The sequence below is a fragment of the Ranitomeya variabilis genome, chromosome 1 (genome assembly GCF_051348905.1).
Source record: "Ranitomeya variabilis isolate aRanVar5 chromosome 1, aRanVar5.hap1, whole genome shotgun sequence".
In the NCBI taxonomy this organism is placed as follows: domain Eukaryota; kingdom Metazoa; phylum Chordata; class Amphibia; order Anura; family Dendrobatidae; genus Ranitomeya; species Ranitomeya variabilis.
In genome coordinates, this window is record NC_135232.1 from 746374765 (window position 1) to 746388343 (window position 13579).

Below are 13579 nucleotides of genomic sequence, written 5' to 3' on the forward strand. Positions count from 1 at the left end.
TTTAGTACCGCGGCCTCAACGGCCATACCATTAAATTCAGAGACCGAGAATTCAGGTGGAAGAGGGGCCCTTGCGATAGAAGATCTGGACAGTCTGGGATCCTCCAGGGAACGTCCGATAGCATGTTCACTAGCTCCGCATACCAGGCCCTCCGAGGCCAATCTGGAGCTACTAAGAGAACGGGTACCCCCTCTGCCTTTACCTTTTTTACGACCCTTGGAATCAACGGAAGAGGCGGAAACAGATAAGGCATCTGGAACCGGGCCCACGAGATCACAAGGGCGTCGCAGCTGACGGCCATCGGGTCCCGAGACCTGGATACGTACTGGGGAACCTTGTTGTTTGTTCAGGAAGCCCCATTAGGTCGACATCCGTAACGCCCCACCTCTGACAAATTTGGTTAAAGACAGCAGGGTGAAGAGCCCACTCGCCTGACACGAGCCCCTGACAGCTGAGAAAGTCGGCTTCCCAATTGTCCACTCCTGGAATGTGGACGGCTGATATGGAGGTGCAGCGCCCCAGAGTCCTGGTCGTTGCAGTGTTGTCGCTCTGCCGCTAAGGGGAGTGATGTTACGTCTGATTGCACTAAAGGAATTCACCTGACCAGGTATCACACACACACTACACTTCACACTCCAGCCACCAGGGGGAGTGGTTCTATCTAGTAGGCCACTCCTCACGCTCTGGTAAAACTGGGGGTTGGACAGGAAGTTAGGGAGAAAAGCAGCCCGAGAGAGTTCGGGAGAGGACCTGTCAGGGGTGGGATCCTGACAGTGGCCTAGCGAAAAGGACAGATCGTTACAGAGCCGTGCTTGAGAGATATAGCGGCAGGCTTCTTAGAAAGGACACGAAGCGAGGTTTATTGTGGAGAAGTGAGAAGCGAGATCACAGTACAAAGGAGAATAGAACCAGTAGGAGTCGTGCCTTAAGATCGTGGCAACATCCTACTGAGGCGCATAGCCGGTGGCCGGGGCACCGAGGAAGTAACACACTCTACGCATTACTTCGAACTACGGCAGGACAGTTAACTTCAGGTTGGTTGTCTCACCCTTTTTCACCTAACGAAGACAACGGAGGCAATCGTGGGAGAGGGGCGTCTCTAGGGTCCCAGAATAACTCCAGGCCTACCCCGTCATACGGGTGCATCCTAGCCATATCATCTGGGGGACGGAGAGAGAAAGAACATCAGAAACAGACACAATAGTTGTGAGGACTATCCCATGGTGCTCAGCAGGGAGGTACTACAACACACAGGCGCTAGAAGGTAGGCACTGATTTCCACCTGAAAAGGGAACTTTGGATGTGCCTTCGGACCGGCCGGTCTCAGCCAGCCCTGTTAGCAGTGCTCTGGATTGCAGATCCTGAAGCCTTCAGTAAAGAGGTAAAGAGACTGCAACCCTGTGTCCTCGTTATTCATCGCGCCTTGCACCACGCACCATCATCACACCTTTCATTGGACGCCCCTTAGGGTCACGGACCGGGTCTAGCCACCGTGACAACCCACAGGACCGAGACAGAGAGGCCCGGTACCGAGTACCCCGCGGCCCTGCGTTTGGGGGCGCTCCAGAGGGAACATGGTTCTCTGCCCACCGTAGGTTTTTTGCCACCTCCCTCATGACCTGCTTGCTGCGAGTCCCTCCCTGGTGGCTTATGTAAGCCATGGCCGTGGAGTTGTCCGACTGAATGCGGACCAGTTTTCCCGTGAGGAGGGACTGCCAGCGGAGGAGGGCCAGGAAGATCGCCCTGATCTCCAAGAGATTGATCGGGAGAAGGGTCTCCTGAACATTCCAGTGGCCGTGAGCTGTGAGAAGGAGAAAGACCGCACACCACCCCTGAAGACTGGCATCGGTGGTGATGACCTGCCAGCGGAGGGAGAGAAATGACCTCCCGCACAGAATGGAGGTGGATAGCGTCCACCAAGTGAGACACTGTCTCACATTGAGAGGTAGGCGAACTGGGCGATCTAGGGAAAGTGGGCTCCTGTCCCAGGCAGACAGGAGGGCCAGCTGGAGAGGGCGAGAGTGGAACTGAGCATAAGGTACTGCTTCTATGGAAGCGACCATCTTCCCTAGTACTCTCATGCTGAGGCAGAGGGGCAGGGCGCTTTAGGGCTTTGATGCCCTGCCGAAGAGAAAGGAACTTCTCCTTTGGGAGGAAGACCTGGGCTTGAATGGTGACGAAGTCTATGCCCAGGAACTCGAGACGTTGGGTCGGAATTAAGGTGGACTTCTCTTTGTTGATTATCCAACCGAGACGAATTAGCGTGTCCAGAGTGATCTGGAGACTCTAGCCGCAGTCCCGGCGAGACGGACCCTTGACCAGGCAGGAGTTCGTCGAGATCAGGGATTATGAGGATCCCCTTTGATCGAAGGATGGCCATGACCGCTGCCATTACCTTCGTGAAGACCCTGGGCGCGGACGCCAGGCCGAACGGGAGAGCTGCGAACCGGTAATGTTGCTCCTGGATCGCGAAACGAAGGAACCTCTGATGCTGTACGCAAACAGGAATGTGAAGGTAGTGAAGGTACGCAACCTGAATGTCCACAGAGCACAGATATTCTCCCGGTTCCATGGAAGCGATCACCGAGCGCAGTGACTCCATCTTGAAGTGTCGAATCCGAAAGTGGCGGTTCAACTGCTTGAGATCCGAAATCGGGCGAAGAGAGCCGTCTTTTTTCGGAACTACGAACAGATTTCAATAAAAGGCTGAAAACCGCTCGCGGTAAGGAACTGGGACGATTACCCCTGAGGCGAGGAGGGAAGCGACGGCCTGGAGAAGCCCTGGGACATTGGAGGGCTGCTTGGGTGGACGAGAGAGGAAGAAACGTCTTCCTGGGGTGAAGAAAATTCTATTTTGAATTCTATTTTGTAGCCCAATGTAACGATCTCCCTGACCCAGGAGTCGTCGCGCAAAAAAGGGGGCGTGGCCGGCCGCAAAGCAAAACCGACGTCCCGATACCTGCTTGAAGAGCCGTCCCTCTTCATAGCTGAGGGTTGTGTCAGGAGCCCTCGGAAGGTAGAGAGGGTCCTGGAAGAGAAGATCCTCCTTCCCGCACTGTATCCGGAACGGCGCAGATGACCACCGTCTTCCTCTCAGCCCTCTCCGAGGAGAGGGGTGAGGAGGGGAAAAGGCGAGGACTGGCCACCAAGAGTCACCCTGTAACACCCATAAGAGTGATCCTGCCAGCGGATCCGAGAGTGGGTGATGTGGGTGATACCACACTGCTCTCTCGGTCGCATAACGTGGGGAAAACAGAGTGAGAAGCTGCACCCTGTTACCCAGAGAAGTGAATCTGAAAGAGAAAGGGGAATGATTAATAAACACACACAAAATCCCTGAAAAAAAGATAAAGCGGATCTGGTCTTAGATCCAGGTCCGCCTCCTACAGACACTAAGCAAAAACTGAGTTGACTTGTGCCTGTTGGAGGGTGTATACTGCCGGGGAGGAGTTATTTTTTCCTTATTTGCATAGTATCAGCCTCCTAGTGACAGCAGCATACACCCATGGTTACCTGTGTCCCCCAATGAAGCGAGAAAGAAAATCCATTTTTTATCCAAACATGTGAAGATAAGTAGCAACATGATCTCAGCCCGTTTTAAAAAATGCTTCCAACTAATGTGAACGACGTGGAACAAAACCTCAACACTCTGGATAATGCTGGACCTTACCTTCAGCGCTGAACCCAAGCCAGGACAGGAAACTCTTCTTAGACAAGGGAAGAGGGTTTCCATTTAAGACTTGCCTCTTTCGTTTACCTAGCTCAAGAAGCTGGATTCCAAGGCACTGGTCTCCATCAAAGCCGATACCTGTAACAAAGGAGAGAAGGGGCTTTACTTCATTACTGAGCAACAGCCAACCCAGCACATGAGTAGCATGTGGATGGACATGGATAAAACGTCATTACACAATGAGGAAATGGTTTCTCAGTACAGAAAGGACCAACCTCTTTGATAAACTAGGACTAATTGCTCTCCGTGAGCTGCCATGCAAACAACCGGCCCGAGGAGGCTGAAGATCTCCTTCTGAACACCACCTACAGTGAAGACACGGACTAAGGAGGCACTTGTAGCACAGGCCACCCATCCCTGGCCCAGGCACACTGCTTGGATGTCTTCTCCTTTGGGCATGTCCACCATCCATTCTTTGCTGTTGTCCCATGAGCTGAAGTGCAGACACTGGAGCTTGCTGTGGAAAGAAAGAAACTGGATTAATTAGCACGTAAACGGAAAAATTTAGCTGGAAAGTCTCATGACAGATCTTGTCAGCATATTGTTAGGACATCCCTGAATTGTCCATCAAGTCACCTAAAAAAGCCAAGTACACAGAACCCCTTGCTCAGAGCCCACTGATTAGCCAGCAAGATGTCAGAAACACAGTCAAAGAAAGACACCAGGAGCGGTGGTGGAGACTCACCAGTGGGACCCAGGGAAGGTGCGTACCGCTGCCGCAATTGGAGAATCGTGATTACACGTGACGTGAGGATTCACAGGTCTGCAGTCACATAGGGTGATGGCAGACTTTTAACCTAAGGCTGGACCAGCCCACTAATAATAACCTGTGGCCATGTATTACATTTTTAATGAAAGGGAATAACCCCTTTAATCATTCTGATCTACATTCTGGGTAACGTTTCCGCAGCAGAACCCGACCATCACCGGATGTCTATATCTACTGCTCATTTTCAATACAGAAAATCCTGTTGAAACTCAACAAGCTCCGTGCTTTGTAGTGCAGATAGCGTCCAGTGTGAACTAGCCAAAAACAGATGATTTTTTTCTTGCATACCCAAAATGTGAAATTGTCATCTTTACTTGGTCAAATGTACCACATACATAATAAAATAAATATACTACAAAATGATATAAATATTGGGCCTTTATTACATGTTGCCGTATAACGGAAGCAGCATCACTCAAAGATTACAAATAATGATTAAACATAGAAACGCCTTTACATAAAACACTATCAAAAAGACCTAAAACAGAGTTTACCTGCGTTAACCCTCACCTTGCCAGTTCGTCAGTGCCTTCACAAGCCAATAATATGGCTTCTTGAGACAGGTCTGCTATAGTGTGGTTGAGTGAATTAGTCAAGTGCACAGCGTGGTGTATGGAGGTGTCGTGAAACTCTACGTCGATGGCGTTGTCTTGTTCATCATTGTAGCAGCGGATTACCCCGATTGAGTTCCACATCTAAAGATAAAATAAAAGAAGGTTAAAAAGACACAAAATGATGAAGCATGTATAGTCTTTTAAAGAGAAGCTCAACCCCAGACGACAGGGTGTTACACTGCACACAGGGGTCCTGGAAGACCAAAGCCAACTATAATAAAGTCTCTAAGGCTTCTTTCACACTTCCGTCGGTTCGGGGCCGTCGCAAACCGTCGGCCCGACGTACGTTGTGCTAAATTTAGCACAACGTGGGCAGCGGATACAGTTTTACAACGCATCCGCTGCCCATTGTGAGTTCCGGGGAGGAGGGGGCGGAGTTTCGGCCGCGCATGCGCGGTCGAAAATGGCGGACCCGTCGCACAAAAAAATTTTACATTGAACGTTTTTTTGTGCGTCGCGGCCACCAAAATACGACGCATGCGTTGCACGACGGATGCGACGTGTGGCCATACGTTGCAATGTGTCGCTAATGCAAGTCTATGGAGAAAAAACGCATCCTGCAGGCAACTTTGCAGGATGCGTTTTTTCTCCAAAACGACACATTGCGACGTAGGCCATAAGATGGAAGTGTGAAAGTAGCCTAACTTGGATGGTCACATGTAATACTGCATTTTCTCAAGTTTTGACAAGTTTTCCCTCTTGAGGATCTCCGTGGTGCCGGCAGTCTGCACAGACATCTACTTTTCTATAAATTTAGCAAACTTTGCATATATCAACCTGCACTTACCATAAAGCGGTGTAACAGATGTGAGGGTGTAGAGCCCGGCTGGAAAGGCTTTTGTGGAGGAGTTGGCATAGGACCACTATAAGAAGGCTTTGATGGATACAGACTAACTTGCTCCTTGATAGATTGATCATCCTCTTCCCCTTCCGGTTTCTCAGTTGCTTTCAAGGTTGGCACATCTAAACAGAAGCAGAAAAAAATGGGTGGTTGTGAATGAAATACCAAGATGTCGCATCTCCGTTCAGCACTCCGTCCATAGTCATGAGGGCCTACTAATCATATTAGTATAAAGCTTACAGTGATCTGAAACGGCCGACAGAGAGCACAGGCGAGGCGGCCGACAAGGAGCACAGGCGAGGGGGATGACAAGGAGCACAGGCGAGGCGGCCGACAAGGAGCACAGGGGAGGCGGTCGACAAGGAGCACAGGCGAGGCGGACGACAAGGAGCACAGGCGAGGCGGCCGACAAGGAGCACATGCGAGGCGGCCGACAAAGAGCACAGGCGAGGCGGCCGACAAAGAGCACAGGCGACGCGGCCGACAAAGAGCACAGGCGAAGCAGCATGTGCCATTATGGTAAGATTGGAAGAAAAAAAAAAAGCATCTGAACACGTTTTGGTGCAAATTCAGCCAATCATTTCTTTTTTATCTCCCCCCAATGACGTTTCTTATTGAAATTTTCCTTAGAGGAGTTTACAATCCAAATGTGGCACCTAAAGAATCATCATCATCCAAAATGGCTCGTTTTTTTGCGTGACCAGGCGTGGGGGTGATGTCGTCGTCATCTTCATTTCCTACAGAAGCCTGATGATCCATCATATCTCCATTTAGGAAGTCTTCATCATCGTCACCGTCGAAAAGCTCGTCATAATCTTTTTTTGTAGAGCTGGTCACCTGTAGAAGGGAACAGGATAACAAAATATTAACATTTTGCAACTTTATCATTCAATGTGCAAAACATTTTAATCCGGATTAAGGCAGGTTTTGATTTTTTAACTTTTTTTTTTTTACATGACGATACTGTGGACAGATGTCACAGCCTATTTTCAAACCCCTCCATGACATCCGCCACACATGTACGGCTCATGTCAGAAGTTGGTGTATGGAGCAGGCCCATCCAGGGAGCCCAATCCATACCAGACAGTTGATGGCTGTTATTACAGCAAGGACCTGCTGCTAACAATCTCTGGTGGTGTGATGCTCCGACCGCAATTATTAACCTGTTAAATGTCTGTGTCCGGGCTTCAAAGGAGACCGTGATTTCTGCTCCATGCATTAGCAATTGGATGATCGCATCTTCAAGTCCCCTAAAGGGGCTAACATTGACAGTTAAGAGTAAAAAAAAAAAAAAAAAAAAAAAAAAAAAACAGTTCAAGTCACCTTTTTCCCCCATTGAGAATAAGGATAATAAAAAAAAATACATGTGGCATCGCCACTTTCAGAAAAGTCCGATCTATCAAAATATAAAAACAATTAACCTGTACAGTAATTACAAAATTCAAGAACGCCAAAATTCCTTTTTTTCTTTTCACAGCAATTCTACAAAAAAAGGCTGTAACAATCAATCCAAAAGTCACATCTATGCCAAAATGGTACTACCAAAAATGTGGTCTCGACCCGCAAAAAGTAAGCTTCCACATCGCTCCATCGGCCAAAAAATAAAAATGCCACGGGTCTCGGAAAATGGTGACACAAACCCCCCCAATTTTTTTTTGCAAACTAACGATTTTTTCTTCACTACTAAAATAACAAAAATAAACTGGACATGTTGAGCATCGCCATAATCGTATTGATATCATATTGCATGGTCATTTTTACCACAAAATATACATCGCAAATACGATTCCCAAAAAACATGTCAGAACTGTAATTTTTTTTTAATCACCAGATAAAATCAGACTTGGATTTTTTTCCCCTGTTTGCCGCTACAATACGTGGTAAAATGAATGGTGTCAATCAAAAGTACAACTTGTCCTGCAAAAAACAAGCCCTCATATGTCTATGGACAGAAAAATCAAAGAGTTATGGCTCTGGGAAGAAAAGGAGGCAAAAACGGAAATTGTCCGTGGTGTGAAGGGGTTAAAATGTTGGACATTGAGGGTGCGAATTTGGCTGCGGATCTGCAGTGGACTTGGCCCTGTGGTTTCGCAGCAGTTTTCCATGCGGTGTACAGTACCATGAAAACCAAATCTGCTGTGCACATGCTGAGAAAAATTCCGTGCAGAAACGCAGTGGCGAATTTTCCGCAGCATCTCAATTCTTTGTGCGGAATCTGCAGCGTTTTTACACCTATTCCATTATAGGAATCTGCACGTGTAAAAACGCAGGCGAAATCCGCACAAAATCCGCAGAAAACCCGCAGGGAAAATGCAGGTCATTTTACCTGCGGATTCTACAGAATCCGCACGGAAAGAACCGCAGTGGAATCCGCAACGTGTGCACATACCCTTAACCAAAAACAGACGTGAATTGAGAAGGAATAGGAACCTAAAGGACGTCATGGCACGTCGTGGACGGGAGGACATTTTCTGTATTTGCAGAGAGCAGCCAGAAGAGTCATTGACTAATACAAGTACAGAGGTCTGAACATGGTGGTGCACATGTTCATTCTTACCGAGGGTCCTTTCCACTTACAAAAAGACGTTGTGTGCAAATACCCTGAACAAATGATTTATACGAATTGCTGATTCTACCTTTAACTTAAGTCTACGTTCACATTTGCAGTCTGCGCCGCAGCGTCGGGTGCCGCAGCGTCGCCGCATGCATCATGCGCCCCTATATTTAACATGGGGGCGCATGGACATGCGTCGCACTTGCGTTTTGCGCCGCATGTGTCCCTGTGGCGCACGCGTCCGGGCGCAGAGGACGCAGCAAGTTGTATTTTTGCTGCGTCCAAAATCAATCAAAAAAAGGACGCATGCGGCGCAAAACGCAGCGTTGTGCATGCGTTTTGCTGCGTTTTTGTTTGCGTTGTGCGTTGCGGCGCCGACGCTGCGACGCACAACGCAAATGTGAACGTAGCCTTAGTGGTTTTCTGTACAAAAAATGCTGTTTGTGACACCATCCTCATGGAAAGGATTTTATTTCCACCAGAACGAGCGGCATATCACAATAATCCCAGAAATCCATCACAGCTAAACATTAAGACCCCGCAGGACTTGCCTTGCTGCCAGCTGTCGAGCCGCCCCCTCGGCAGACATTCTCCAGCACCCCTAAATTGCCCTCATTGTCGGTGTAGGCAAGTTGCGGCAGCTTTGGGTGCCAAGACAGACAACATATTGTAAACCCTTTGTCGTGCAGCTCCCTGGTGAGACAGAAGAACAATCTATGAGAAGTGGTTTCTTTACACAGTTAGGCCTCATGCACACTGCCTTAGCCGCCTATTCTGGCTCATTCCCTCTTATTTTCTTTATTCTTTAGCATGTGGACTTATAATGTTTCCTAAAAATAATCTACGTCTTGGCCAACTATCTGAGCATGAAACACAAATGCACAATAAATCCAGACTTCATCCTTTTATTCTTAATGGGAGTGTTGGAAAGCAGCGAAGTGCAGAGCTGGGATGTCTCCGGCGGTCCCAATGAGAATGAATGGATCAGAGATCTCATGATCGAACATCGCTCCCTTCAGTGTCTCTTATCAGTGAAGGTCCCAGCGTTTGGCCCCTGGCTGGGGGATAACGTCTAATCTTGGGACATACCCGTGAAATCATCCTGCAGAGTGGTGTCGTGTTGTAGACACCCTGTCCTTAGTCTTCAGCACTCACCTTTCCAAGCAGGCTTTACTAATCACATTCCAAGCCACGATGCGGCCGTCGATACTTCCAGCTGCGATGAACTGTCCACAGGGAGACCAGGTCACCACGTTCAGAGGCTGAGATGCAGAAGAAGGAGAATGTCAGGTCAATCTACAGAACACACCTGTAAAAAGAGAGCTCCAGACATGAAAAACTGTGGCATAAAAGGTAAAAAGTGCTGGTTGTAGAGCAGCCGAACAGCCGAGATCCCCAATGACCGTTCTGGAGGCCATCACTCAGGAAATGTGCCAAGACAGAGCGCAAAATAAAGGCTCTTTGTGTAGTGCTGCGTGAAATGACAGCACCCATATTACCCTACTGATGGCCTAAATAATAGGTAACTGCCTATTAATATGGTTGTGTATTAGCGTTTGATCAGACACGCAGGTTAATTGGGGTAGTACAGGGAAATAAAAAGCGCCATAAACGTCGGCAGGTTGTGTGGTATTGCAGCCGAATCCAATATCAGACACATCTCGCGGCACACGACAGGGCCTGGTGAGGTGGCACAATGGACAATACATGGAGGGCGAGCTCAGCAAATAGACATACCTGACTTATGAAGTCATCAGAGAGGGTAAAATTCAGCATCCACGCATCCCTCTCATAAAACTGAATTGCTTTGTCAACTGGAACAGCAAGTAACTGCGGAGACGGGAATACAGACGTGTTACTGGCACTTAGTGGTCTACATGGCGACCTACAGGGAACACTGGTGGAGAGACTGCGGCCAGGAAAGGTTTACTCAAACGCTCAGGAGTTATCAGTTATCCTGTAAATGCCGGCTGGGAACTGTCTCAGGTGACTGATCCGTGGCACGTTCCCCAGCTGATGTCCCGTGGACTGACAGATCTTCCCAGAAGTGGGTGCACATAAGGAGAGACCTGTCAGAGCGATCAGGGTGGGGAGAAGCCGGCCGGGGATCTGTCTCTACGTCAGTCTAATGAGGGGCATGCGGGCATAGGGGGCTGAACTTAATGAATTTGCTGTATTTTAGCAGTGGATTGCACCATGTTACCCCCATAAGACACTGCAGTAACATTCCTGGAATAAGAAAAGCAGCCCCCTTTCCTCCGCTCTGCCAGCTCTGGCTGACCAAAAAAGTTGTGAAAACGCCAAAAGTCCAAACAAATTTGTGCAAACTTTGCACTCAGCAAACATTTCATGACTTTACAAAAGCGTTTTCCACTAGTTTTCTGGTGTAGACACGTTGACGCATCAGCCCTGTAGTCCCTGGTTGGCTCTTCAAAGTACGTTTCTGCCGTAACCGCCACACCATTTCAGAGTAAAACCTACCTGGCTGCAATCACACAGCCGCCGCCTGTCCATGGCTCAGGCAGCATGAATTGGATTAACAGGTTCCCTCTCACATTCCGAAACAGTGGGCGGTAGGGGCCACTGTGGAGGAAACAGTGACGAGGACACTGCATTACACCAGTGTACCAGAGTCTGAACGGCCACCGATCATGGAGTGACAGCAGATCCAACACACGTGTCATGTAAAACGCGATATGATCGTCAGTATGAGTCGGCTCACCTTTCCATTCTTGGGCTGCCATGCCAAACGACAAATAGACTTGGCATTGACCACATCATTGCACTTTGGCAGAAGGGACAGGTTTACTTCACAAATCTGAAAAAATGAAAATAATGGCAGTGATCAAATACAATGTCGGACCTTTCCACCTGCGAATACATTTCCTATGCACAGAAGTAATGTACCTGTTCTTCTATGTTCCATATTCTCACTGTCCCGTCACATCCTGCAGACGCCTGGGAACAAGAACAGACCCAAACAGCTGCATTATGAAACAAGCATATACCCGGCTCCCCATCCCACCATGTCCCAGATAACATAAGGTCACACAAGGGAGAAACAGGAAAGGAGGAAAAGCCACCCTGCCCGCTGGGACTTATGGGGTTTTAACAGCTGGAGAACTAGACAAAGGTGAAGACCACTGAGCTTGTCAAAGGAGGCTTGATGGCAGCCATAGTTCCAGGTTGCTTTTAGAGATGAGTATACACAAAATACCAGAAAACCACATTGTAACTATTCCATGCGTTAAATAACGCCAGACATAGCCTCAAAAGAAGAGGCATGAACTAACCCCACTCTAAATATAAACTGAATAAGTAGGAGAACCATAGAGTTAACAGGGTAAAAACAGGGTACTTTATTAAATAGAAATCAAGTGACAACAATATAATACAAAAAGATATAAAATATAGCAGGATGATGTACAAAAACACCAATGTCACCTACCCCCTTGTATAAGTGCAAAGTGCCTATAATAAATAAGGTCGTGCTCCCAATGGGAATATATGCCAGTTAGAGCCCCATAGTAGATAGCTGTAAGGGTATCCCAGGAGCAGCGCTTACCAGTATACAGGTAGTGGGGGAGGTGGCACCGAACGGTATCCCAGAGTGCCCCAACGCACGTTTCGCCTATTGGTATCCCGGCTTTATCAAGGAGATGACTCAAATGCCCTGCAAGGACCTTTTATCCCATAATGGGTAAGTCCCAAGCCGGTCACATGTTGTGATCCGGCGAATTGCTCCAGCGTCCGCGGCGCGTGCGCACTGTGTGCGGCAGGTCCTGATCCGGCCAGAGGCGTCAGGCGATCAGCGCATGCGCGGAGACAGTCGTCACCGCACACACACAGAGAGCCGGTGGACGCCCCGGCAGGAGGAGGAGCCGCCGCCACAACAGCGCGCACGCGCTCAGCTGAGCAAGCCCGGCCTCTTAATGTACCCGGATAGATCAGTCGCATCTCCAAATACGAAACAATACAAAGTAAATATTTATGACAGTCAAAATAATAATAATCATACAGGACCATCTTCATACAACAAAAAAAGGGGTCCTTATTCATGACATGGAATTTCTTTTTAGCACTTGAAGAGTTGCCCGATATACCGGGCTCGAGGTAAAAGGGGACTGAAGATATGGCTGGAGGCGTATAGAATGGCGATATGGGATGTTGTGATCCCTGCATAAATACCTGAAAATATAAAAACATATATAAGAAAAATTAATTAATACCATTTAAAAGAAAATTAAAGAGCAACATAGGAATCCAATTCCGGTGGTTTTAAGAGGGCGCAAAAGAAGGAATTATAACAGGAACGATCCTGTTATGATGATGAGAAACTTAATGTTTCATTAAGCCCATTTGGTACCATAGTATTGAGGCGAACAATCCAGTTCGCCTCTCGTTGGGCCAAAAGTTTCTTGTAGTTTCCACCCCTCACCCCCAGGTGCAGACTCTCGATCCCCCTGACCCGGAGAGACCCCGCATCACAACCGTGAAACATCTTGAAGTGACGCGGGAGTGTCCTCAGATCAGAGGGATCGACCACTATGGGATAAAAGGTCCTTGCAGGGCATTTGAGTCATCTCCTTGATAAAGCCGGGATACCAATAGGCGAAACGTGCGTTGGGGCACTCTGGGATACCGTTCGGTGCCACCTCCCCCACTACCTGTATACTGGTAAGCGCTGCTCCTGGGATACCCTTACAGCTATCTACTATGGGGCTCTAACTGGCATATATTCCCATTGGGAGCACGACCTTATTTATTATAGGCACTTTGCACTTATACAAGGGGGTAGGTGACATTGGTGTTTTTGTACATCATCCTGCTATATTTTATATCTTTTTGTATTATATTGTTGTCACTTGATTTCTATTTAATAAAGTACCCGGTTTTTACCCTGTTAACTCTATGGTTCTCCTACTTATTCTGCTTTTAGAGATGAGGCAATTGATTCGGAGGACCCTGTGAACCCTATCATACCTGCCGGCATCACTGACGACCCTCAAGATGGGCCCGGTGGGATGCCATGCGTACCACCACAACGATGATGTCACGTGGGGCTGACAAA

The 13579-nt window shown here is 48.2% G+C and overlaps 1 protein-coding gene across 3 annotated transcripts in view; it reads right to left on the bottom strand.

The window, feature by feature from the left end:
• WDHD1 (WD repeat and HMG-box DNA binding protein 1) overlaps positions 1-13579 on the bottom strand; it is a 125308-nt gene that overhangs the window by 47068 nt on the left and 64661 nt on the right. For all 3 annotated transcript variants that reach the window (XM_077269941.1, XM_077269924.1, XM_077269934.1), the window contains exons 6-15: positions 11416-11466; positions 11231-11326; positions 10246-10338; positions 9664-9770; positions 9060-9201; positions 6611-6791; positions 5901-6076; positions 5010-5194; positions 3946-4187; positions 3671-3808 (exon numbers count right to left, since the gene is read on the bottom strand). In XM_077269941.1, the coding sequence (XP_077126056.1) occupies positions 3671-3808; positions 3946-4187; positions 5010-5194; positions 5901-6076; positions 6611-6791; positions 9060-9201; positions 9664-9770; positions 10246-10338; positions 11231-11326; positions 11416-11466 (1411 nt within the window). The remainder of the gene's footprint in view (positions 1-3670; positions 3809-3945; positions 4188-5009; positions 5195-5900; positions 6077-6610; positions 6792-9059; positions 9202-9663; positions 9771-10245; positions 10339-11230; positions 11327-11415; positions 11467-13579) is intronic.